General features: G+C 49.1%; 10 protein-coding genes across 10 annotated transcripts; 4 read left to right on the top strand and 6 right to left on the bottom strand.

The window, feature by feature from the left end:
* Positions 1 to 212: 212 nt before the first annotated feature.
* AKAW2_50543S (uncharacterized protein) lies at positions 213 to 518 on the bottom strand (the record flags this gene model as incomplete). Its single annotated transcript, XM_041690373.1, has 1 exon — positions 213 to 518. One exon carries the CDS (start codon positions 516 to 518, stop codon positions 213 to 215), a length of 306 nt encoding a protein of 101 aa, XP_041543964.1.
* Positions 519 to 1532: 1014 nt separating this feature from the next.
* AKAW2_50542A (uncharacterized protein) lies at positions 1533 to 2785 on the top strand (the record flags this gene model as incomplete). The annotated part of the gene is made up of 4 exons (XM_041690372.1): positions 1533 to 1559; positions 1612 to 1659; positions 1710 to 1974; positions 2040 to 2785. 4 exons carry the CDS (start codon positions 1533 to 1535, stop codon positions 2783 to 2785), a joined length of 1086 nt encoding a protein of 361 aa, XP_041543963.1.
* A 234-nt stretch (positions 2786 to 3019) lies between these two features.
* On the top strand, positions 3020 to 3400 carry AKAW2_50541A (uncharacterized protein; the record flags this gene model as incomplete). Its single annotated transcript, XM_041690371.1, has 2 exons — positions 3020 to 3030; positions 3079 to 3400. The coding sequence occupies 2 exons, from the start codon at positions 3020 to 3022 to the stop codon at positions 3398 to 3400; spliced, it is 333 nt and encodes a 110-aa protein (XP_041543962.1).
* Positions 3401 to 5306: 1906 nt separating this feature from the next.
* AKAW2_50540A (uncharacterized protein) lies at positions 5307 to 5741 on the top strand (the record flags this gene model as incomplete). The annotated part of the gene is made up of 1 exon (XM_041690370.1): positions 5307 to 5741. One exon carries the CDS (start codon positions 5307 to 5309, stop codon positions 5739 to 5741), a length of 435 nt encoding a protein of 144 aa, XP_041543961.1.
* Positions 5742 to 8730: 2989 nt separating this feature from the next.
* Positions 8731 to 10260, bottom strand: AKAW2_50539S (ankyrin repeat domain-containing protein; the record flags this gene model as incomplete). The annotated part of the gene is made up of 1 exon (XM_041690369.1): positions 8731 to 10260. The coding sequence occupies one exon, from the start codon at positions 10258 to 10260 to the stop codon at positions 8731 to 8733; it is 1530 nt and encodes a 509-aa protein (XP_041543960.1).
* A 124-nt stretch (positions 10261 to 10384) lies between these two features.
* On the bottom strand, positions 10385 to 10843 carry AKAW2_50538S (ankyrin repeat domain-containing protein; the record flags this gene model as incomplete). The annotated part of the gene is made up of 1 exon (XM_041690367.1): positions 10385 to 10843. One exon carries the CDS (start codon positions 10841 to 10843, stop codon positions 10385 to 10387), a length of 459 nt encoding a protein of 152 aa, XP_041543959.1.
* Positions 10844 to 12985: 2142 nt separating this feature from the next.
* On the bottom strand, positions 12986 to 13849 carry AKAW2_50537S (BTB/POZ domain-containing protein; the record flags this gene model as incomplete). Its single annotated transcript, XM_041690366.1, has 4 exons — positions 12986 to 13401; positions 13489 to 13582; positions 13649 to 13775; positions 13830 to 13849. 4 exons carry the CDS (start codon positions 13847 to 13849, stop codon positions 12986 to 12988), a joined length of 657 nt encoding a protein of 218 aa, XP_041543958.1.
* A 1671-nt stretch (positions 13850 to 15520) lies between these two features.
* On the top strand, positions 15521 to 16584 carry AKAW2_50536A (uncharacterized protein; the record flags this gene model as incomplete). The annotated part of the gene is made up of 2 exons (XM_041690365.1): positions 15521 to 15540; positions 15615 to 16584. The coding sequence occupies 2 exons, from the start codon at positions 15521 to 15523 to the stop codon at positions 16582 to 16584; spliced, it is 990 nt and encodes a 329-aa protein (XP_041543957.1).
* A 770-nt stretch (positions 16585 to 17354) lies between these two features.
* AKAW2_50535S (uncharacterized protein) lies at positions 17355 to 19514 on the bottom strand (the record flags this gene model as incomplete). Its single annotated transcript, XM_041690364.1, has 1 exon — positions 17355 to 19514. One exon carries the CDS (start codon positions 19512 to 19514, stop codon positions 17355 to 17357), a length of 2160 nt encoding a protein of 719 aa, XP_041543956.1.
* Positions 19515 to 21115: 1601 nt separating this feature from the next.
* Positions 21116 to 21505, bottom strand: AKAW2_50534S (uncharacterized protein; the record flags this gene model as incomplete). The annotated part of the gene is made up of 1 exon (XM_041690363.1): positions 21116 to 21505. The coding sequence occupies one exon, from the start codon at positions 21503 to 21505 to the stop codon at positions 21116 to 21118; it is 390 nt and encodes a 129-aa protein (XP_041543955.1).
* Between the last annotated feature and the right edge of the window lie 1332 nt (positions 21506 to 22837).

The raw sequence follows: 22837 nt of genomic DNA, 5'->3' as shown, positions 1-22837 counted from the left end.
AAGGTCTTGGCAGCGGGGCGAGAAAACAATTGTTGTGTGTTTCAAGGTCAGTGGAATTTCGAGACCGACTGTAACGCAAAGGATCAATGACGTCGCGAGAGCTGGGTAACTTTCCCCGGTTCGCTTCGGTCAAGCAACCGTGAGTCGGCGTATGTCTGCTTCAAACCGATTGCTTGTTGCATACTGTACTCAACGTTCACGTTCGGACGCCTTCAGATTATGGTCCGCTCGACAGATCCCGACCTTGGTGACGGGTCACACATGACAGGCCCTTGGGCATTGCCCGTCTGGTCACGCGCGGGGCGGAGATCTCGCAACAATGAGGCAGCCCAGCGACACCTGGGCAAAACCAAAACCCAGGAATCTGGGAATCCGGGAGCCGATGGTTGGGAAACGGGCAGATCATCCGACAGGACTACTGTACCGTTCTGGCTCTCGTCATGAGCTTGAGGATAATGACCAGGTAGGGTTCTGTTGTGTTTGGCTGACACAGTTCCCCGCTGGTGCTCGGAGGTCATTTTTGACACAAAATGCCCGATCAGTTTGACGGGTTCTCACCGCCCATCAAAGATTTGAACCCCTAATCCTGCCCTGCCTTGGGCGCACCATGACCCAGCTCCACGCTGAAGAAGAATTGACCAGGCTGGACGTGACCCTGCGTCTCTCAGAATGTGATGACCGCCTTTTGAGGCGCCTGATCGCGGTCGATGGGAGAACCAGTGGGGGAGCTGGTTGACCTGCAGACCAAGGGTAGGGCAAATGAAGCCGGTCACAAAAGGGGAGAAGGAAAAGGAAAAGATAGAAAAAAAAAAAAAAAAAAAAAAGCGAGGGACTGGGGAAAGGAGGGACTGGGGAAATTGAGGGAGATGAGATAAAGAGGCAAGGAACGGTGAAGATCTGGTCAAAAGATGGCAAGAGATGGGAAAAGATGATAAAGAAATCACCGAGTAGACACGGTCAAATATTTGCATACCGTCTCCGGGAACGGGATGCGCAATCTGTGCGGGCATTAATCTGTTCCGATGCCCAGGCGGGCGCGTCACTTCACCGCCTTCTGACCGGTCCCTCTGATCGATTGTTGTTGTCCTGGGCCATCAACCTTTGCTGGTGCTCGGGAAGGCCCGGGACTAGTCCTTATGAGGAAGCTGTCCAGGGGATCAATTGAAGCCCGCCGGGGGAATCCGAATGCGCACCGAGGGAGTATTATGGCCTCGGGTTTCGACGTCTGAGCTTAGGCCGTTAAAGTAACCAGATCCACAATGGTTATACTGGCTTTAGATGAGATGTTACTCCAAAACACCAAGGAAGTGAGCTTTATCGCGCGGGTTGATGGTTGTGTATATCAAGAGTCTCTGTACATGAGGGGTTAACTATATATATACATCCTGATATACCCATAATGACCAAAACCAGCTACTCCGAAGTGTCAGGTACAACCGGCTTTTGTTGGTTCTACGAGACACAAAACTCAGCAGGCGCACCAAGCTTGAATACACTGTAGTTAGCCGACCTGACAGGCTGATCCTGCCAACATGTTCGCTATTACGGTCAGAACCCAGGTAAGTGGAAAGAACTCATCTTGAACCATTCCATCAAGTCACCTTTGGAAAGGGCACACAGAATGATAATTCAGATTGGGATGAGGATGCGTGTTCCGACGTGAGTGGTCTGCAAGGGCTGTCTCCATTATTCTCACTTCCGTATTGTAGCTGGTCAACCGTCTCGGTAAAGTATTGCGGCGGATCGAACAACTTGATAGTATGCAGAAAGCGGAAGTCCTGATGCGGGCTCAACAAGGAGGATTTGTCAGATGGCACATTTTGAGCGCCGAACAGAAAACCATATCCTCCACATACGGGGCTCGTTGCGTGAACACCTTCCAAGTAGCTAATGTTGAAAACGCCGGCTTTAAGGATCTCTTTGAAATGCGGGAGGCCAACCAGGACGAGCCTTCAGTGCTTCCGGGTAGGAAAGGTGTCCATCCTGTTATTTTCCTAGCCCTCCTGATCAGACCAGGCTAACTATTATCTTGTCCGAAGGGAATAGTACCATGGTCGCCACTCAGCTCACTCCAACCCCTCCGTTTGTCCCGTATCTACCAATGAGTGGACCCAAGCCATCGTGCCCTGCAGATAGCATCCTACTGTACGTTGTCCCTATTCCATGGATGGGCAATAAAAATAGCCACGGTCACTGCTCAGGCGGCCGAACGGGGCAACGCTTGAACGTGGATATGACACCTGCTGAACGTGCTCTTTCCACCCCGCCAAGTAGAACTCCTCTCACTTCCCATCCAGCCCCTGGAATTGCTGCGCCCGCAGAGACTGTTTCCACACCTGGGCTCTACGGGAGAGATTCCTGCCATTCGACACCTTCCACTATGGGTGGTGGCCCTTCCCCTGGGGAGAGACTCGCAGATTTTGGACGCGCTATACGGGACCAACCCAGCGCAACGACAGGAGTAATGAAACCCCACCCAACAATCATCCACTTACTGCAATCCTGTGTAGATTGTGGAAAGGAAGTACCCAAGGACAGTGTTCGGAAGATCTTGAAAGCGGAAAGGTATCTTTCCCCACCGACGGCTCCTGAACTACTTCGGCCCCTCTTGGGGGTGTGGGACAATAACATGTCGCTCGGCCTGCACGCACTTGGACTTCCCGTCGTCTGGCAAGGGCTACAAGGAATAGTGAACTACCTTCGAGTTCTCGACGCGGACGAGAGGGATCGATTCCTTGATCCCGTTGCAAAGCGTATTGGACTGGTCTTACTCTACTTCAATTAAAAGGAACTCTGTGAGCATCCCGAAAAATACTGCCCTGCCCCCATACAGAAGCCACCGAGGTCTTATGTCCTCAGCTGTATCCTGGATGCGTACTTTGATGACCCTCGAACATCCAAGCCACGAAAAGCCCGTCGTGATAAGATATCAGGCAATTATGTGAAACGCGGGAAGTGGTGGTGGATGCTTGCAGGGACACTGGGAGTTGGCATCCTGTTGATCGGGGACGATCGCCTTATGAAAACCATGTGAGTCTACTGAGCACACGCAATCTTCAGCCTACTCATTTCTCCTAGTAACAATACGACATCCACAGGCCATCAGATTGATGTCCTCGTCACGTTGGCCCTGAATACTAGACCAGGTACTGTACGCGTTTTCCACACATTGGAGCCTGTGGTTAAGTCTCTCATGTTCGGATGGGTCACTGAAGATCTCCGCCAGGCCATCCTGAATGGTGGGCTGGGTTTCTTCGGGAGACATGAGATGGTACACGCCCAAGCCGAGGATGAAGCTGCGGTGGCGTGCCAGCAGATTGAGACTCCTTGGCTAAAGATCGATGCCCATCGGGTTGCGATACAAAAAATGACTGGATTCCTCGCTGGCGTGCCGTGGTAACCTGGCAATTCTATGAATATTCTCTTAACTCCTGCAATCCGAAGAGCAAAACCTGGAATTAGTATCGCGTCAATGAGGGGCCTGCTTCCTAGCCTGATCTTCAGTACTTGTATGCATTCTTCGACGTTGTTCGTATCGATTGAGTGATTAATTGCTGTTTTGGGGTGATTTTAATATCATTGGCCAGCCAAGGCGGCTTGACTTGTCAAACAAAGGTAAGGATCGACTAGCGTGTCATGTCACTAATCCTGAAAGAGCATCTGCATGGTTGTGACATGGAAAGCATGAAGCATCTGTTATATAGCGCAGCACTTCTAGCTACCTTTTGTATTATATGTTTCTTGAAAATGTCTCAGGGAGGATTCTCCTTGATTACTGGATAAGAATCCACACCGTTCTCCAAGCCAGTGGCCCTCGGAAGAGCCGAACGTCATGGTGGACCACGAATGACATTATGACTTCGCCTACAAGTGTAACAAACCAAAAGCATAGTGCACCACAAGAACTACGCATTTGAAATGGTTTCTGTTTGCTGCAGTAGACTGCGAGTCATGCTTCGGTCCAGTTTACCCAGGCAGCCGTGCCCACTTACAAGAGAGGAGCATATTGGGTGGGACCTTTGGAGCATGCTGATGCAGCGCAGATAGTCCTGAACCTCCTTATGACAGAGTGACGCCGCTTGGACTTCTGTATAGCCATTCTCCGTCCTCAGCAAGTCGGAATATTCAGTTCTGGTGAAAGGCAGCGATATTTTCAATGCGCTCCTCAGTAACACCTGACGGGTAGTATTCAGTCTTACAGTGGATGAAGATTCGGAAAGCAATTCAAATTTCCGGTAAGAGCCATATCATTCTACTTCAAATTTGGTGACTCTGCTGATACTGAAGAGAACATACTATCCATTGCTATCCATACTACGGCTCTTACACCAATATGGTTATCATTCTTAGATTGTCTTCCTTACCAAAATAGCATTATGTGAACTGCTGAGAAAGCACAATCTCTCTTTGGCACTACCTATGCAGTGAAGGTTTCTTCATCCGGAATTGACGTGCAAAGCTTAGTTCAAGTAGACGAGAATTTGAGCTTCGGAGTAGCAAGAAGGGTCGGCGCAAGCAGAACCATCTTTTATTGATTACGGCACTATTCTGATTTAGCTGACGTAGCTTATGAACCAATGCGTTCGTCTATGAGCACGCTAACGGACGAAAAAGGCTTGCTCCATACGTAAAAGCAGAGAATCATCCACACCTGAGAATGCTGGATATCAATTCCTACAACAACGGTATTATAACGGGCTGGTATGGTCATCTTCCTTATGAGTGAACCCTTGTACACTGGTTCTGTAGCACACGTTTACATGTTCAGAATGGCTGTATCCTTAAGCAGTTTCATCCCACAGACGTTACACGCACCTCGATGGCCGGCGAGGCGGGGTTGACATGTTTTCGTAGAAGAAGCCGCTTGCAAGAACGGATTGAGATTGACCTGGTGGCGTTCTGTCAATACAGTATGACCTTCAAACTCCGGCACTGGCATCATTCTGGCACTCTTAATGCTCGGCAAACACAATGGATACTTCTATAGGGAAATCACAGTTATCGCGACGTTATCGCCGAGTGGCGTTAAGAAAATGAGGGATCCGCCCACAGCATAGTAGGGCTACCGTTCCATAGTGAAGTTTGGGATTCGAGTCATGAAAGTGGCGGTAAGACTTGTCTCCAACACCACTGTGCCGGCCAGGTCTTGCGGTAGCAATATCTCTATGCCGCTTTCTCGGTGTCCTATCCATGTGTTATATGCTGCCTACAGGTTGGACTAGATGTGGTTTCCTTTCCTCTATTTGTATTTACAAGGTCGTAATGCCGGTTGAGATGTATTCGAGCGGCTAACCATTCTCGCAGCAATGAACTCCCGTACGCCTTCTCGGACAGACTCGGTCACTGTCTCTACCTCGAGCCCGGGGTCGATTGCCGGGCAAAGTCGTTATATACAGATGCTGTTGGAAGTGGACCATATGCCGTGGATCTACAACATCATTGCCAGCGTCGCACACTGGGTGCTCCTTGCAGGATATCTAGTGATTCCTGGAACATTTACCTCCTTGCAGACGTCGGAAAAACTCAAGCAGGCTCTAGTTGACAACGGTGCTAACAAGGCCGTGTTGAACAAGATTCAGAACCCGCCCCTCCTCGCGATTGCCTGTGTGTTCTTCGCGATAGGGACTATGCTTCTGATATGGCTTTGCTGGAAATGGCGCAGCAATTACATTTGGCTCGTCGGTCGGGTATTTATGTACGCATACCCAGCTATGTATCTGTACACCGATTGTTCCGTATGAAAGCTGATTGGAGTTTAGGTCGGTTGCGATGAATGCAGCTGCGGGCCTCGCTACAACATTGATCAATGTATACACCGCGCAATCAGCCACTTGGTCTATCATGGCTCTGGTCACCACGGTGATGGTCGGAAGTGCCTTTTTAGTTTCGTTATCGCTGACGGTTCTGTATAAACACGTCTTGTTAAAGAAGGTCGAGGAGGAGCACGAGATGGAAATGCGTACCAGGACGCCTACGTTGACCGACAATCATTCTTGAACACGGGGGAATAATCCCTTGTCACAAAGTGTCGATCACTTGGGTGCTGGTAGGGTTTGCGTAGAACTGGAAATCATTTTCGCTCTCATACGCGTGGCCAACCTACAGACACAGTTGGACGATCAATTGTAATCAATCATGCGCTTCCTGCTTGTACGTAGTGTGTGAGCTTGAATAAATGAAACAAGATTTCAATAGCGGCTGCCCTAAAGTACATGTAATTGCATCTGCGGTCTTCGTGCGGAATGTATGACCACGATTTAGGTCCCATGCCAACATTGGGGACTCGAGGACGGGCACAAACTTGTTCCTCACGCCAGTGTTCCGATCTGCATAGCGCATAATGATAATATAACTCATATCAAACTGCTTTCCTCTTCACGAGTTCAAATATGTGACACGACACGTTCGCGTTACACTCCGTGTCAAGCAGTACGATATTATCGGTCAGTGACAGTCATTTCTTCCCAATAGATGCATCATTGTACATGCACTAGTCGTCGTCTAAGTTCATTATACTCGTTAATATTCTGCCAGCCATCAGGCCTACGAGACGCCTACTTCTTTTCGGAGTGCCCCCGGTGCTTCTAGCCACTTGTCACAGAATCTTCTCTACACCTCCCATATCCCTGCCTGCGAGTTTGAATGGCATGTCTGATAAATAGAAGCTCTATTGGTATTATGGCTCCAACTAATATACTCCATATTTGCTGAAAACAGAATCCCAGCCGTCGTACTGGCATCCTAGGATGTTGAACGTGGGTGGGTGTGGAATCGCCACGTTAGTCGTCGGTTGTGTAGTATAATCAGCAGGAGTTCTGTGAGTGACTGGTTGGGGCCAGTCCTCCTGGACTTGTCAGAGCCCAAGGCAAATATTTAGAGCAACACGGCTTACCAATTCCTCAGCAGTCGGTGCGGGAAGATGAGGATGGGACTGATAGGTGTAAATCCGGCGGTTCAGCATTTCCAGAATGACCCAGCTGCGGATGGCGTACAGCCGCCAAAAATCATTGATCCGCCGTAGCAGGTTATTGCGGCGTTTTCGAAGTTGTTCCTGCTTAACGCGGCTCTGAGAAGGTGCCATCTACACAAAGTCAAGAAGCAGCTGGTGACGCGACCTTGATTGGCGAGTGCCAACTGACGCTGGGAATGCAGATTATGCAATACCGTGGGAGATAGGACACAGGTCATTGTTTATATGCCAGCATAGAAGCATTGTATGAATGACACCAGAACGTTTCTGGAGAAATACCTCGCGGGCATTCAGGGTTTGGCGTTAAAACGGACTTTCTTGTGCAACTGCGAGCCCCCTGCTAATTAGTGCCTTCCGGTCAAATGCAGTTCATACGAGGGTCGACCAGTGTAGCTGACGCCGCTGTAATCCACCATCTGCCACCCACTTCAAATTGATGCGAATATCCCTGCAATCCGCGGGTCAAGGGTAGAAATGCTAGAATACCAAGTACCCGCCATCATGAAAGTAAGGTGAGCTACTATTTAGCACATGGTCAATCTCAGAGGGAACCGTATCATTGCTTAATAATTTGCGGTCTGGGGAATGTATAACAGCTGCGGGTGGTTTCCTGGTAGTCACCAAACTGACCGCTCAGAGATGAGAAAAGGTACATTGCGTGTACTAATTACCAGCCCTATCACCCAGCCCCCCAACCCCTTAGAGTGCTACAAGTGGGAATTTACATCTAGCCTGTGTATCGTCGCATCAGATGATACATGGTTCTGTTAAAGACGCCCATTTCCCGGCATTTGCCAACCATGATGGTCAGTCAGTGACGGAGTTTTCTTCCCTTGCCTGCTGGTACTTGTTCTACTGTACATAACTATCGTCCAGACGCGAGTGTCGTGCAAACTGCTTTATAATACAACGGTCCGTGACAACGGATGAAATCCTCGACCTTGTCAGACTGATCGGTCAACAACAAGGCCAAAACACGTACTACCGCTCGTGCTACTTTTTCCTGAAGGATCTGCAGAATCTGATTCCGCACATACGCCACAGGCTGAACAACCTACACAGGGGACAGTGTGTACCAGGTCAGGGTGTAGACACAGCCATAACAATTGCGACTGACCTGCGTGCCGCTGTCGACTCGCTCAGGATGAGAAAGTACAAGAATACCCTAAGGTGGAAGGAGTTTCTCTAGGTAGTAACTAGGTCATTCGCAGAGTCATTCCGCTGGCAGGAGCCAAGTATTGACGACGCCCGTTCGCAATGCAGAAGATTGTTCCTAAGTCTGCGACTCTGTCGCGTTTCTTTCTCTAATTACGTTTCTGTCAGGGTCCGACCAATGATATTCAGTACACATGGACGAAGCCAAGCGAGGAAACAATGGCTTGCATTCCAGAGAAACCTGCCCGATACACTCAGAAATTGTGAAGGGAATAAAAAGCAAGAAAACCTAATATATAGTAAAACTGCACAGTACCCTTGCCATCTACGGATAAGAACATCTACTGTGCGCTCTCTGGATCAATTTTATATGCTCGTTTCAGTAAACACATCAGAAGCACAAGAGCTATCTAGCGCCACTGACATTCGCTGTTAAACGGAGATAAGATTTGGTAGCAACAATCCAAGTATAATCGCACAATGGACCGAGTGACCGGACAACCGATAGTCCCAGGACAAGCAATGAGCCGAGCATTGGTTTCGACAAAGACCCTCCACTGGTACAAATCCGCGGAAGGAAGGTTTCTGGCAAGACCCTAAATACTCTAGCTCCTAGCCCTCAAGCTGTGGGGGCCACCGCCTGTCCAATTACTGTATCGCATAGAGCAACGAGTCCGAATCAGCCAAGCAATGTCAAAATGATAATGACTACTCGCAGCATGCATAGCATCTACCCCGTCGGTATCCACCACGTTGTTCAGAACCCGGTCGTCCTCCAGTAGCTGCTGCACAATTCGCGCCTGACCCTCCCGGGCTGCCCACCATAACGCAGTGCGTCCCCACCTGTCGGTGCCATTCCGGTCAGTCTGCCAGATTTCTAACAGACGCGCAACCACGTCTGTATATCCTTGATGGGCAGCCTGGGAGAGAGCGGAATCCCCTAGGTAGGTCCGGACATTGACATCCAGCCGCGGGACGCAATTCAGCAACCGCATGGCTACATCGGAATGACCGCGCGTAATTGCGACCAGGAGCGGAGACGAATAAGGCCCCCATCCCTGATTGACATGAATATCTCCACACTGCAGCAGGCGCTCGACGACCTGGATATGTCCTCGCAAAGCAGCTGACCACAGCGGTGGCTGTTCGCTTTTCTCTGCTGCATTCACCCGCACGTCAGATCGACCCAGCAGGAGCTCCACCATTGGCAAGTTACCTGCGTGGGACGCACAGCCTAGGGGAGTGCGGCCGCAGTCGTCCGTAATGTTTGGGTTAAGAGCTGTCCGGGCCAACAACCGCTGCACAATCTGCGTTGCTCCGCAGTCGACCGCTTGATGGAGTGATATTGATTTCCCGGGTAGAGACTGAAATCGACATACAGCATTGACGGTGATGTTTGGCTCTTCCAGTAACTTCAAAGCCACGTTATAGTGACCGTGTCGCGTGGCATACCACAGCGGGGAGCAGCCGTACCTATTCTCGACGTTGATATCAATGTTGGGCTTAGTCAGGAGTAGATTGGCCACTGCCAAATGCCCTTTCCAGGCGGCTTCATGCAAGGCGGTCGACTCCCGTTGGTCTCGCGCGTTCACGTCGAGTTGCTCGTTCGTCAGTAGTACCTGGACGACTGGGTCGTGTCCATTCTCTGCGGCGCGGTGTAATGGCGTTCGCCCTTCTACATCCACTTCATTCACGTACCAGCCACATTCCACGAGCAAGCGCACCATCTCTATGCTTCCCCGATCAGCCGCCATGCACAGGGGTGGCAGCACGTTATTGACCGCATGCAGCGCGAACACAGGGGTCCATACCGTAGGATCTCTCAGCAACAACCGGGTTGCGGACAGGTTTCCGTCCACAATAGAGTTATGGAGTGGGGTCTCTCCATAGTCGTCTGGGACAGCGATATCCGCGCCGCTGCCCAAGAGAAGCTGGATAATGTCTGTGTTTCCTTGTTGTACGGCGTACCAAAGAGCTGTCCGACCGTGGAAATCCCGAGGCTCAGTGCAGGATGTCGGATGGCGCAAGAGCATCACCGTGAGGATTGCTTCGTTATGCTGCACCGCATATATAAGTGGTGTACGGCCTTCTTCATCCTGGTGCAAAAGATCCGCGTTCGGCCTTGTCAAAATCATATCTTAGATGCTCCGGTCCCCGTAGGAAATGGCACGGGAGAGAGCATGAAAAACCGGAGTCCAGCCACGCCGGTCCCTTATGTTAACATTGACTCGCCGAATTGTCAAGAGAGACTCCCCAGTCTCAGCATGTCCTCGTATTACAGCCGCTGACTTGAATGTGGTGTTGCTGCAATAATCGCTTAACAATGTCAATATATCCGTACCATGCCCCACACCAGAGGGCAGATTGACCCTCTGCATTGCGCCAGTTAATTTGGGTCTGCTGGCTAGCGAGGAGAGCATCAACAACTTTGATTGAGCCATTCGAGGCGGCGTAGAGGAGCGGAGTGTTGCCGTTATGGATAGCGTTCACATTGCCATGGTACTCTCGAACAAGTCGTTCTGTCAACAGCGAATCACCATGCTGGGCCGCCCAGCATAATGCTGAGCTGCCTTGCTTTTTAATATTGAATTTGTAAAGGAACTGGAGCAGCAGGTGAGACGTTCGTCTGGTAACTTGGGCAATCGACGAGATGTCGCGAGCGAGTCCAAAGGTTTCAGCAATGCGCAAAAGAATCTCATTGGAAAGGTCAAGTAGCATGATATGCTGTCTGAAAAGCTCAGACTTAGGACGCAGATATATGGATAGGCGTGGAATGTCAGGAAGCGTGGGTTTCTTTGGCGAATAGGGCAGATCTTCGAGTCAACGATAAGGACGTTTTGAAACTGTGCAAAAAACCTATGTATGCAGAGAGCCTGACAGAGACGCCGCTTCGTATAGCAACTCAGTGGCGGGAAAGTTCGTAGCACATCGCCTCTCCCGACAAAAGACGTAAAACGTGGGAGGTACCGTGCTCTGAGGACTGCCAAACGGTGTCTCCGGAGCGCAGCAAGTGTTCCGAGGAGTCTTGACCGTCATCCTGGGGTGAGTGGCCGTCCCGGGAACGATTGCGCGGTTCACCAGACCGTCAAGGCCAGACACCGGTCAACGCCTGAGCCAGTTCGCTTTACACGTGCTACGAGCAAAGGAATCCTCGACCTTATGAGCTGGAGAGCCGAATTACCCCTGAAGAATTGTCATAGGTCAGCCAGGTCGAGGCGCTACGGGGACTTTGCCCACAGGCATCATTCCCAGCCGGTATTGGCTCCCTGTGAAGCAGATTCAGCATTTGTCGTTCTCCCAGTCTAAGACTGACTTGGAGTATTGGCAGACATATAAAGCCTTCCCGGTCCCCCAACTCAACCAACAACTTATACGCTGCAGATTGCATAGTCTTCTTGCCTGATCTGTTTCACCACCTCTCTTTATTATCTACTGCCACTTTGAACCACATATGCCCCCTTTCTCGAGCCTGGCCGTTCCTGTCCTTAGCGACCTCTGGGCTTTGCCCGTCGGCCACCCTCAGAGTGCCGCGGAACTAGAATTACTGCCAACGTCCCCAAACCCTCCCCCTGTAACAAGTGACGACGAGGATGATGGCGGTATTTTCTTGGCACGTCTACGGAGCCCATCTGCAGGGAACTCTATTGAGATAGGCTATAATATCTTTTTGAATTGCCTGTCTGCCACACCGTTTCTCCTTTTACATACAAATTAAATTTCTGTTACCCAACGTCATTGGCCCAGCTCACCCCAGCTCACCCTTCCCACGCAATCTCTCAGCCGACCGGTCAGCTATAAGAGAAATGGAAATTGCACATATCTGTCTCGCACCTTTATAGGCTTGGATCCCCCCTGGCAAGACGAGACCGATATCCGCTACGGTAGCACGATCACGAAGAATACAGAAACGCCTTTCAAATAGTCCGAAATTGAAGCGCCAACAACAATGTCGCCGAAAAGATAACTTGTTCTTCAAATCCTTCGAGTACTGTCACGAGTGTGATACGGATATATTCATCATGGTTTAAAAATAAGAAAACTGGTTAAATCCTATTCTTTAACTGCAACAGCAACTGGCCCCCATCACTGGAGGTGCTGGTAGAATATTCTTCTATAATAATATAGAGAGTACTATTCTGATAGATGATATACAGGCTTCGTATTATCCAAAGCCGAAACAGGTTACATGGAAAGAGTTAGCAGCCAGATATGTTACCGGGGAGTCATAGAATGTTCCTAGTGACCAGTCACAAGCTCGGGCAACTGAAAAAATCACAAGTAACGGGATCGAGAAATGAGAGTGAGACTCTGGCATGTAGAGATAAAATGTAAAGGCTCCCAAAGTGCGAACGACACTAGATTTCACAGTGGGCTATGTTTGCTACACCAGCAATGACTCTCTAATCAGGTCATTTTATATAGATGACATAACCCCTGCGTGGTACATACATGATACTCCAATTGCCACATCATCGGGTATCTTTTTGCTTGATCATTACCAGCCATGAATTGGAGTTTGCGGCATCACAAATCCGAACTCTCTTCTTGTCTCAAACAACCAATGAGCTCAGCGCTTTATAAAATCTAACTATATTTTCTCTTACGTACAGCTCAGGTTTCCCCTAGGAGCAATCTGATATCTCTCAGCCGGACAGACTGGAGGACTGGAATGTCTTCATAGACTAATATTATCTTAGCAGACTAAGGAAGTATGTTCAAACAACTTAAATTCACCTAGACTGTCTTAGTTCAATAAGAAGATTGCTTTACTTCACTATAAACAGGTAAAGTGGAATATCAAACAAAAAGTTGAGCAGCTGCACATTATACAAGACCCTTTCGCGCATTACAATGAACATTCTAGTAGTATCCATACTGCTGCCTCTGATATTTAGCACACTTGTCCAAGGTCGAAAACCAGACCTCCAGCATGAATTTGGGAACAGATTCTAAAAGTCCGTCACAGAGTATAGGATTATCCCCATCCCTCACAATCTTGAGGTTATCCGTCGTGAGCTGGACAACAAGATCTCTGAGTCCACGGTCGTGCTCCCCTGTTGAGCTGGTAACTTCAATGATGGAGGAGCTGAATGTATCTCGGTCAGGATGTTCCAAGAAAGATTTCATAAAGTAGTCCTTAGCTTTCTTCTTAAGCTCGTTGATCTGAAAATAATCACCTTGTGCGTACATTTGAGCGTGGAAGAAGGCCTGACAATATTGAAAATTTGTAGTAGTGGTTTTTCGTGATGGGTTTGGGTATTGTTCAGTGTCTGCATCTAACTCAATATTATTTTCTGCCCATGTCTAGAGTGAACATTCAGAACTATTCTTTAAGTTCAGGTGGGCTTGGGTAATTGGAGTACCGTCATAAGTATAGTCGCCCGTGTACAAGAATTTAAGTGTCTTTTTGATGAGCACAGGATTGCAATTCTCAAGGATGATCTCGCCGTTGCTTTCCTACAAGTTTCTATATCAATTTCATGGTTGCACCTGAAAAGAACTGGAGTATGACAAGTATCTCACCTTAAAGCGACTACTACAAGCGACCTCAAAATACTTTGATTGAGGACAGAGGATGTTCCGATGGGCTGGAAAGACTTCATCGCCACAACTAATGGACAAATCGCTGTACTTCGGATTGAGAAATTGACTGATTTGGATGTCAGTAATTGTACGAGATAACATTACTAATCATATATCTAACCTAAGGACGAGGTCTTTCATTTATCTGATGATTTGTTCATTTACAGAAACCGGCTCCGTAGGTACAACAGCTGTTTCAGCAGAGATAAATACTACCGGTTTTCTTTTCTTTTTCCTCCTTTCTTTATCAAGGGCTCGTGGACCTTTTCAGACAGGAGAAGCTGTGCCCTATGGCAAACAAAAGAAAGGGTTATCATTGCCGCTATCTATGGACAAGCGAATGCGAGCTGCTGTGTGGGAGTCAGGGATTGATTTGGTCATCAGCTTCTTGCTGGTCCTATGCTTTGCCCGGTGGGATGGCATCTGTAGGTCTCGCATGACGTGGCCATGCATCAGCCATTGCCAATCAGAATGTGCCAATAGTAATGGCATAGTAAGATCAGAAAGGCCATGGAATAGTACCCGGTTGCTCTACAAATTCCCGACCCCGAATCCGCTCAGGATCCATAGTATGGCTGCTCCATTGGGGCATGAAGCCTGTTGTAGCAATCGGAACAAGAAGGGAGTGGAATTGTTAATGTTCTCTAATTTATAATAAGTTGGTTGCCAGCTGGGTTTCCTCGCAAGAAAAGGCGATTTATTTCGTGGCTATTGCTATTAATCCCGAGCTGACCGGCTAACGGTGTCACCCCACCAATCGCCCATTTTTCTTTCTTAATTGGTCGCTCCATGCCGGCTACACATAGTCTTGTTTGCAGGGATGGTACAGTACTTGTGAGAACTATCCTCTGCATTTCTTGGCCACCTGCACGCAATCATAGTATTCGGGTTTGATTGACACTTTGATGTTTAGTAGTCACCAAGGTGGAGAATTCACTGGTCAATATAAAGCTCGGGGTACAGTATGTCAGTCCTATGAGAATTATACCTCAGAACTATGCTGCTTTTGAGGGGACATTCCCCAGCTATCCGGATACACTGAGAATGTATGTCTATGTTTGATCCCTCGCATCAGCAGCCGTCAGTTTCCAGTACCACAACGAAACCGGCTCATTTGAGCAGTCCGAGGTAGTCATGGCAGTTGTGCAAGTCACGGTAGAGGTTTGTGGCCTGCGCAGTGGTTGCTGGCCCTCCATGGGTGAAGGAATCCCCGCAGCGGTCGTCTTTCTCCTTTTCTCCGTTTGACAAGCAAGGTCCGTAAGTGCATAAAAGGACTGGTGCGACAGGGAGGCTTGCGGTCAGACGAAGCGATGACTCCAGGTGGACTGCAGTCACCTCTTACCCCCAGTCTTCACTTGACCGCAGTCTTCACTTGACCGCAGTCTTCACTTGACCGCAGTTTTTAATTACCCGATTACCTGCGGTCTTGCTTGCAATTACCTAATCATGGTGTCCGCCAAGGGGGCTTAATCACACTCAGCTGAACCTTCCTTTGTTACAATTTCAGGCAATCACATAAAATCAGTCCAGTCAAGAAGTAAAACCCATACTCGAGAAGAATTAACATACCCGCTCCCGCGATTGTGTATGGGTAACAAGTTATCCTTGTATGGTTATCGTGTTATAAATTATTGGCACTTAGTAATTCAACAACCCCGCACTGCCGACTGTGACGTGCCAGCCTAGTCACGCTTCCTGCAAGTAATATTAAAATATTTAAGTTACTATCTCAAGAAGAGCCCCACCATCGCTTCCTTCCCTCATCCAACAACCCCCAAAGCTACACTACTCAGTCTCGCTATAACCACAACAATGGACAGCAACTTTGGCATGTAAGTCACCCAAACAATTAGAGTTCTCCAAATGAACCATGAAGGAGGGGAACCTCATATTAATGGTACAGCAGTTACATCTCGTCTCCTCTCGTCACCTTCATCGTCGGCCCTACAAGGAAGGAATTCACTGTACACTCCGATCCCCTAGCCAGCCTATCATCGACACTACACTGTCTCCTAAACGGCCCAATGCTAGAGGCAAAGACTCATCATGTCGACTGGTCGGAGGTGGTCGATGAGGATACATTCATTCGGTTGTGTGAGTATGCTTACGTGCGCGATTACACGCCACCGTCGTGCACGGAAAGGTCTTACCAGACACTTGTATCAGCATCAGGGATGGCAGAGGAACAAACTGAGGCTGGTGAATGGAGCGGGTACTCCTCACTATCAATAACAAAGAAGAGCAAGCGGAAGAAAAAAAAAGACTACTGCTCGAGCCGCGAACCATCATCTGACCAGCCACCAGCAGAAACCCCTTGTGAGAATTACGCCGACGAACTAATGGCCCCAGAAGCGGAGCCAGAAGAAGAAGTGGCCCAGACTCGTGATCTCTTCGATGGGTATGCATTACCCTATAGAGAAAAAAGTATCTGGAGCCACCATCTGCGGGACAAGTTCAAGGATCTCAGCATGCAATATACAAATTCGTATGACAATGTCTTATCCAAAACAAAAGAAAAGTTTGCCCCAAGGGGTAATTGTGATCCTAAGAATGATTTCACGCCTGTCTTTCTTGGACATACAAAGCTATATATATTGGCTGATAAGTATGGTATTGTTTCGCTTGCTGACTTGGTTCTGGGTAAGCTGGCGACGACCTTGTCATGCTTCACACTGTGTGAAGATGATATAGGTGTAGTAGCTGAGTTGGTTCGGGCTTCTTATCAAGATACAATGCCGAATGATGCTCTTAGGACATTGGTTACAACCTATATTGTATCTGTTCTTGGACAAATAGGTGAAATTACCGGGTTCCGGGAGCTGCTGGCGGAGGGTGGGGATTTTGTTGTTGATTTCTGGCAAATTATCTGGAAATGATTTTGGGAGTCTGCTAGAATTACACGGTATCTTGAAGGTACAAAAGGTGGTAGGCTTTCTGCTGATGGAAGCGATTGGCTATGTGGTTGAACTTCCAGTATTGAGGATTCAGAGGATAAGCATTTGGGCCGTATTTGCAACCATCTATAAACGTTAAGATCTTAGATTCCGGGAAGATTATTTAGCTTTTATGGACTTGAATGTTCTAGATAGCTTATGTCATCTGAAAAGAACAAGCTAGTCTGGAAAGATAATTCTGCCTTTCTGGGCCATGAAACAAAGTGAATGGGACGATTACCTCAGTAATATATTTTATTCTGAAATGACAATCAGTCTACTGGAACTCTCGTTCTCTGGAGAGGCTATGGTAGTCTGCCAAGACTTCGTCGGTCTGAGAAGACAAAGCAGTCTTCTTATTAAACTAAGACAGTCTAGGTAGATTTAAGTCGTTTGAACAGACTTCCTTAGTCTGCTAAAATTATATTAGTCTGAGAAGACATTCCAGTCCGTCAGGCTGAGAGATACCAGTTTACTCTAAGGGAGTTTCTGAGCTGTACGCAAGAGAAAATATAGTTAGACCGAATAGAGCGCTGAGCTCATTGGTTGTTTGAGATAAGAGGAGGGTTCGGATTTGGGGGTCCGAAGCCTGTAAAGACACAAGACAAATATACAAAATTCCCATTTCTCTTATAGCCAACCGGTCGGCTGAGAGGTCGCGCGGGGAGGGTGAGCTGGGGTAAACTAGAATGACAATCTCCAGTGTTTTCTTCCTATACCACACGCACCCGCTTTGAGTGACTTTCATCAGGACCACACCGTAATCGTTTGAGAGCACGGGGCCGTTTGTGCAGCGGTCGACGGTCCAAGGTGCACAGATGGAAGTCAATTATCAGGGCTCTCTCGAGCTCAGCATTCCACAGGATGTTGTCCGGACGAAGGTCCTGATGAACGACGCCGAAAGAGCGGATCTCCTTCACCGACCGATAAATCGCCCGTTGGATGGCCTTGTCCAGAGGATCATGGCCCACGCTCTCGCCACCCCAGCCCATTAGAAGCATATGACGGATCCTTCCCGCGCCATGGAGGAAGTAGGTTAGGGCCAAATTGATCGCCCCGAGAAAGACGGAAACAGCCGATCCTTGAGCACGCCGCAGGATCCGGTAGACGTCTGCTTCACGCGAGACCTCCCCCCAGAGTCTCGATGTTGTCCCCTTCCCAACAACAGTATATCCGAAGGTGGCACACGTAATCTTGAATGGTGCGCCAGAGGACCCACAAGGGCCGATCGGAGTGCAGTTATGATCCAGATCCTGATCGAGCTGCGCTTTGAGCTTTTTTACCAAGTCAGCTGCACTGATCGGATGGCGGTCTGCCCTTCCACCACGCATATGCAGCTCCGTGTTGGGGCACTTAGGGTCAAGCGTGCCGCCTTGTTGGAGCCCGAGAAGACACTTTTGTGTGCAATATGGAGCATCATGGGAGCGAGATTGCCCGCTTTGGTTTCCTTGACGACCGGCCGGCGGTGCGGACCGTTGGGTTGGAGGGGACGATGTGACCTGGCTGAACCCCCGCTTCCGTCCTGCAGATGCGGTCGGGTCGGTCTCGGAATCCGAAGAACTCTCGTGGTGATACGGACCGGATCGTGGCGCACAGCTAGCGGCGGCTCGGGTAGTCACTCGAGGCCCGCTGGGGATGGGGGACGAGGATGTGAGGTACTCCGAGGTTGACTGCTCAGGACTTGCGGATTCAGAGGTAGCATCGTCCACGTCCAGGTCTCGTGGTAATTCCACTACTACGAGCTGAGCGCGATCGCTATCATAACTCGTTTTCCATATCGGTAGTGTAGGTTTGATAGTATTTCGCCACGCCTGGTCACGTAGCGGAGCACGAAGACTCATTAAACAGAGACACAGGGCCCTCTCGATTCGAGTCTTGGGAATTCCATGCCCTGCAACACCGGCCATCTCGTAAATACCGGGATCACCCAGGTGGTAATAGAGGGTAGTTGGGTCATCGTAGGGCACCCAGAGCTGCACGTCCATCAAGCCGTTCGTCAAATATGAATACTCCAGACCCTCTTGAATCATCACATGAAATTCTTGTGCGATGGCTGATCCGACCAGCCGCTCGGCATGATATCTGGATATCTCTGGCTCTTCCGTCGGAACACGATCAGGTTGGACCACTTCTCGCCAAAAATCCATCGGTCGGAGTCCCAACCGTAGGTTCGCAGCGGAGAGTTTGTGGGGGGGTTTGTACTCGACCGTGGTGAGCAAGGTACGTCGGTTACCGTCCGCATGATAGATGCAAAATTGATCCGGCCTCGAAGGCCTCGTGGTCGATGGTTGGCTAGCATCGACTTCATCTTCGTCCAGAGCATTGGGATGATTATCGAACCATAGCCCATCGCCTAACCGGAACTCCTGGCGAGCCTCTGGTATCTTGCACAACTCAGCGACAATATCGTGCACATGGTCTTCAACGGCCAGTCGTTCGTAGGTCTCGAGGTCCTGTTCGCTGCTAATGGGCCGGCGTGCAAATCGTCGGCCGTGGTCTTCCAACGCAACCAGTGACGTTAATGACTGTCGTGCATCCCCTTCGGTCGGTTGCAGGTAGCGGCAGACAGATTCATAAATTTCCCGCTGTTTATCCTCACAGTCAGTCCACGGAAGCAGCCGTATGGGACATCGTTTTCCGATAGGAGCGGGGATTTTGCCTGTGGTGGAGCGAGACGGTGTTTGGGCTCGGAGTGGCCTCCAAAGGAGATCGTGGCAATGGTGGATGAACTCTGGGAAAGTCGTCGGTCGGTTGCGTTCCTCTGCCTGCCGTCTCAGCTCGGCCTCCCGCCTCCTTTCCTCCTCTGCATGCCGTCTCAGCTCAGCTTCCTTGAGGAAAAGCGCTTTGTAGTCTGGAGAGCTGCTTCCACTCATCGCTACCGCGAATAAGGGATGGAAAAGATGGAAAGCTCCAATGGCGATGTTGGTGGTCAGACTGTCCCTTGTGTCGGGAGCATACTGCCGTCCGGTACCGCCTGCACCTAGGGGTTGACCTGCTTAGTCATTCATTCGTAAGCTGAATATCCTAGATAACGTAACCCACGGTTAGGCGGCCCAGCTTGTAACCTATACAAAAGACCCTTCTTAAACATAAGATACCTCAATCATTATAAGACTAGAAGACTTAATATCATATAATTAGCTTATAAATTATATAAAAGATCATCCAATACTTCTAAAAAATCTATATATATATGAATAGTATCTTATCATATTACATAATCTGTAATTTATCTGTAATTTTGGATACATTGATATATTTTAAATTAGAAAATTTTTCGAAAATATATATTATTTATTCTGCTGTATATTATCTATATATAAAGTTAGAAATAATTAGATCCAGTATTGGTTGAGATATAAAGGATTTAAAAAGACATCTTTTATATGGGATAACCAGATGGGCCGCCTAACCGTGTGGGCCGCCTAACCGTGGGTTACGTTAGCTGCAACCACCCACAAGGGTCATCCAATAGGAGAACAATCAATCACTTCCCACAGTCATGGCCATACGTCTGTCTGGCTGTTTGCCTCCGCCAAGTAAAATACCGCCAGGCCGATCGCTTGCTGAGTCAGCTGCTCCGAGGGAGAGTCCACAACGTTAACCACTGCGAGGCTTGGTGGTATCGGGGAAGACAAAGAAAACACTCGCATGGACTCTTTGGCGCAAAGTCACGAAAAAGGCTTGGAGACGTTGTCGCCAGGGTGACCTGGCCATCGAACGTGGGCGTCGCGAGGCAGCGACAAACGTGATCTGCCTCCGACGTCACACCAGGCTGTGCCGATCACCTTCGACACATTAACTGATCTCACAGTGGAGCTTCGATGGGCTCAAACACTGGGGATAGTACCAGCAGGCGTGAGGGGCGCGACACACGTCCGTGACACATCCACCACGTCTTTGTCTGGCGGACATGATGGAGACCCACTTCACCGAACCGCTGGAGTCTAAATGATCACCTGTGCGGCTGATTCGTTCAACCACCAACGCCACCGACGATCGAAATGCAGCTACAAGGTATTCCTTTATCTTGGGATCAATAGAAAAGGTTCCCCTCGCTCTACTACAGCCAGCACAAACATTCACTCTTCATTGAAGATAGCTATATACTCTAGAATCGAGCAGATCTTAATTCAGGCCGGACAAGCTTGGTGAAAGACACTGGTTCTAAACGATGTTCATTCCGACTCCATCTCCTTGTACCGAGCTGAGCGACGGGATTTGGTATGAGAGGTCGGGACACTCTCATAGGTGTTGCTCACTCTCCTGTGCAGGCGGCGATTTTCCTGGTTTTGATCCTCCACTTGTTCCTCCAGCTTTCTATAGCAGTCCGTCAGCTCAAGGTCCCGTAGAGTGTCGCTTGGTAGCGCAATGAAGATAAGCTTACCGGACTCTGGCTTCGAGACTTGAAGATACAGATCAGCACCGTTCAAGGGTGAATGACGGCCGGGTTAGGGCCATCATAGGACGCGACCTACTCGCAGATCAACGACGCGAGAGCCTTCAGATCATCCACATTATTGGGATGCTCAGGAAGCTCGTTTGTGATCACGCTGTCGACCTCCCACATTGCATCTCTGTCTCTTGCGCCGTTTCCTTGGGTTAGAATGCCCTCACTCGAGGCAGCCTGAAAGTTCGGTTTCCTGTCATCTGGCAGAGCTGATTCTGTGAAGTGTGAGGCATTCGACCGGCTACTGGATTGCGACTTCTTTTCAGCTGATGCCAGTAGGTTCCGGAGCTGGTTCAGTCGTGGCAGGTGAGCTTTCATTGTTGTCGGAGGATATGAGTGACGCCGGGAGGAATGGGACTTCTGTGAGATATGTGCATACCGCGAAGGCGAGAGGTCCCAGCCTAGGACACACATGGCGCTTCTTTTATAGAGATTGGCTGTCTCGTTGACTTAAAATCAAGATGACACCACGCGCCAACCCTGCCCGAAACGGTTCACCCAATGCAAGCCCGAAATTGAAGGTGACATTGAGGCCACGGTCTTAGGCATGGGCAGACCAAAGGCCGAGTGTAACCTCGCCGATCCTTGTGGCACTCAACGGTGATCAACTAGGGACTAGTCAAACTATGTGCAGTCGGGTTATCTTGCCTTCCGGCAAACCAGAACAATTGAGGCTGGATTCCCTGACTCGAGTGGTCGGATTATGAGAAGACGGGTGACGTCCATGGCAACGATACAGATAAATAACATAAAGCAGGAAAACAAGAAACACATACAACATCACAAGCTATTACTGTAAATGCGGCCCTCCAACCTCTGATCACATGCTAAAGAAGAACCCAGTATACTCTTCATACTGAAAGCTGCAAGACATGCTTTTAATGAAACGCTCTGAATCCATTTTCTAGCATCCATTAGGTTTGTCCCGGGAAACACTCGCAATCTGCCGAGAGTATTGAGGTGCCGCTCGTCTCTTGGCCACATAAACATTCGAAGTCAATGGTGCGCATGTATGGACGTATGACTTCCCAGAGCTGCTTGCGACAATGTTCGAGCTTTTCGAGGGCGCACTTCACGCGCGGAAAGAAGAATGCAGAGACGGTGGCTGATTCCAACGTGTGTTTATGAAAGACCGTAAGGTGCATTACCAACCAATCAATGGGGGCCGATAGCTTGACAGAGACGTGTCTAGAAATATCCTCGGGATGCGTAAGCGGAGATAGAATGCTGGGCCCATTCTAGGTCGAGAACTCGGAAACCTCATAAGAAGAGGACAAGTAACAGTCAACCGCCAGAACCCCGCATTCGCAGGGGAATGTCTAATAGCTGCACTGCAGGTTGGGCATCTCCACATCAGGCGTATCTTCGCCTTTTCTTAGGGCTCTGGTCTGTGGACAACATGATGATATCTTCACGGACGGTGTCTCTCCTGGATCTTCTTCCTCTAAGACCCTTTCAATGAGCAGCTGCAGCCTTGGGGATTTCCCGGTATCAAAACATACGCTGTAGGAAAAATGTGATCCTTGTATGGAGAATTTGTGCATGAGAAGGCCATGGACTCGGTACTGGGGTATTGCCTGTAGCGCGCGTACACCTTATATCGTTTTGAACTGTCACACTTTATGGCTCGCCATAGAGTGGACTTCCGATTTCTTCGGAAGACCAGCTAAAAATTTGCTGTAAGCAGAGTAGCCATGTTTGTCTCCAACTGTCCCTCGCGGTGGAGTTCTAAGTCGGCCACCTAGT

The sequence above is a fragment of the Aspergillus luchuensis genome, chromosome 5, assembly GCF_016861625.1.
Source record: "Aspergillus luchuensis IFO 4308 DNA, chromosome 5, nearly complete sequence".
NCBI classification, from domain to species: domain Eukaryota; kingdom Fungi; phylum Ascomycota; class Eurotiomycetes; order Eurotiales; family Aspergillaceae; genus Aspergillus; species Aspergillus luchuensis.
This window is presented reverse-complemented; position numbering and strand designations above follow the sequence as displayed.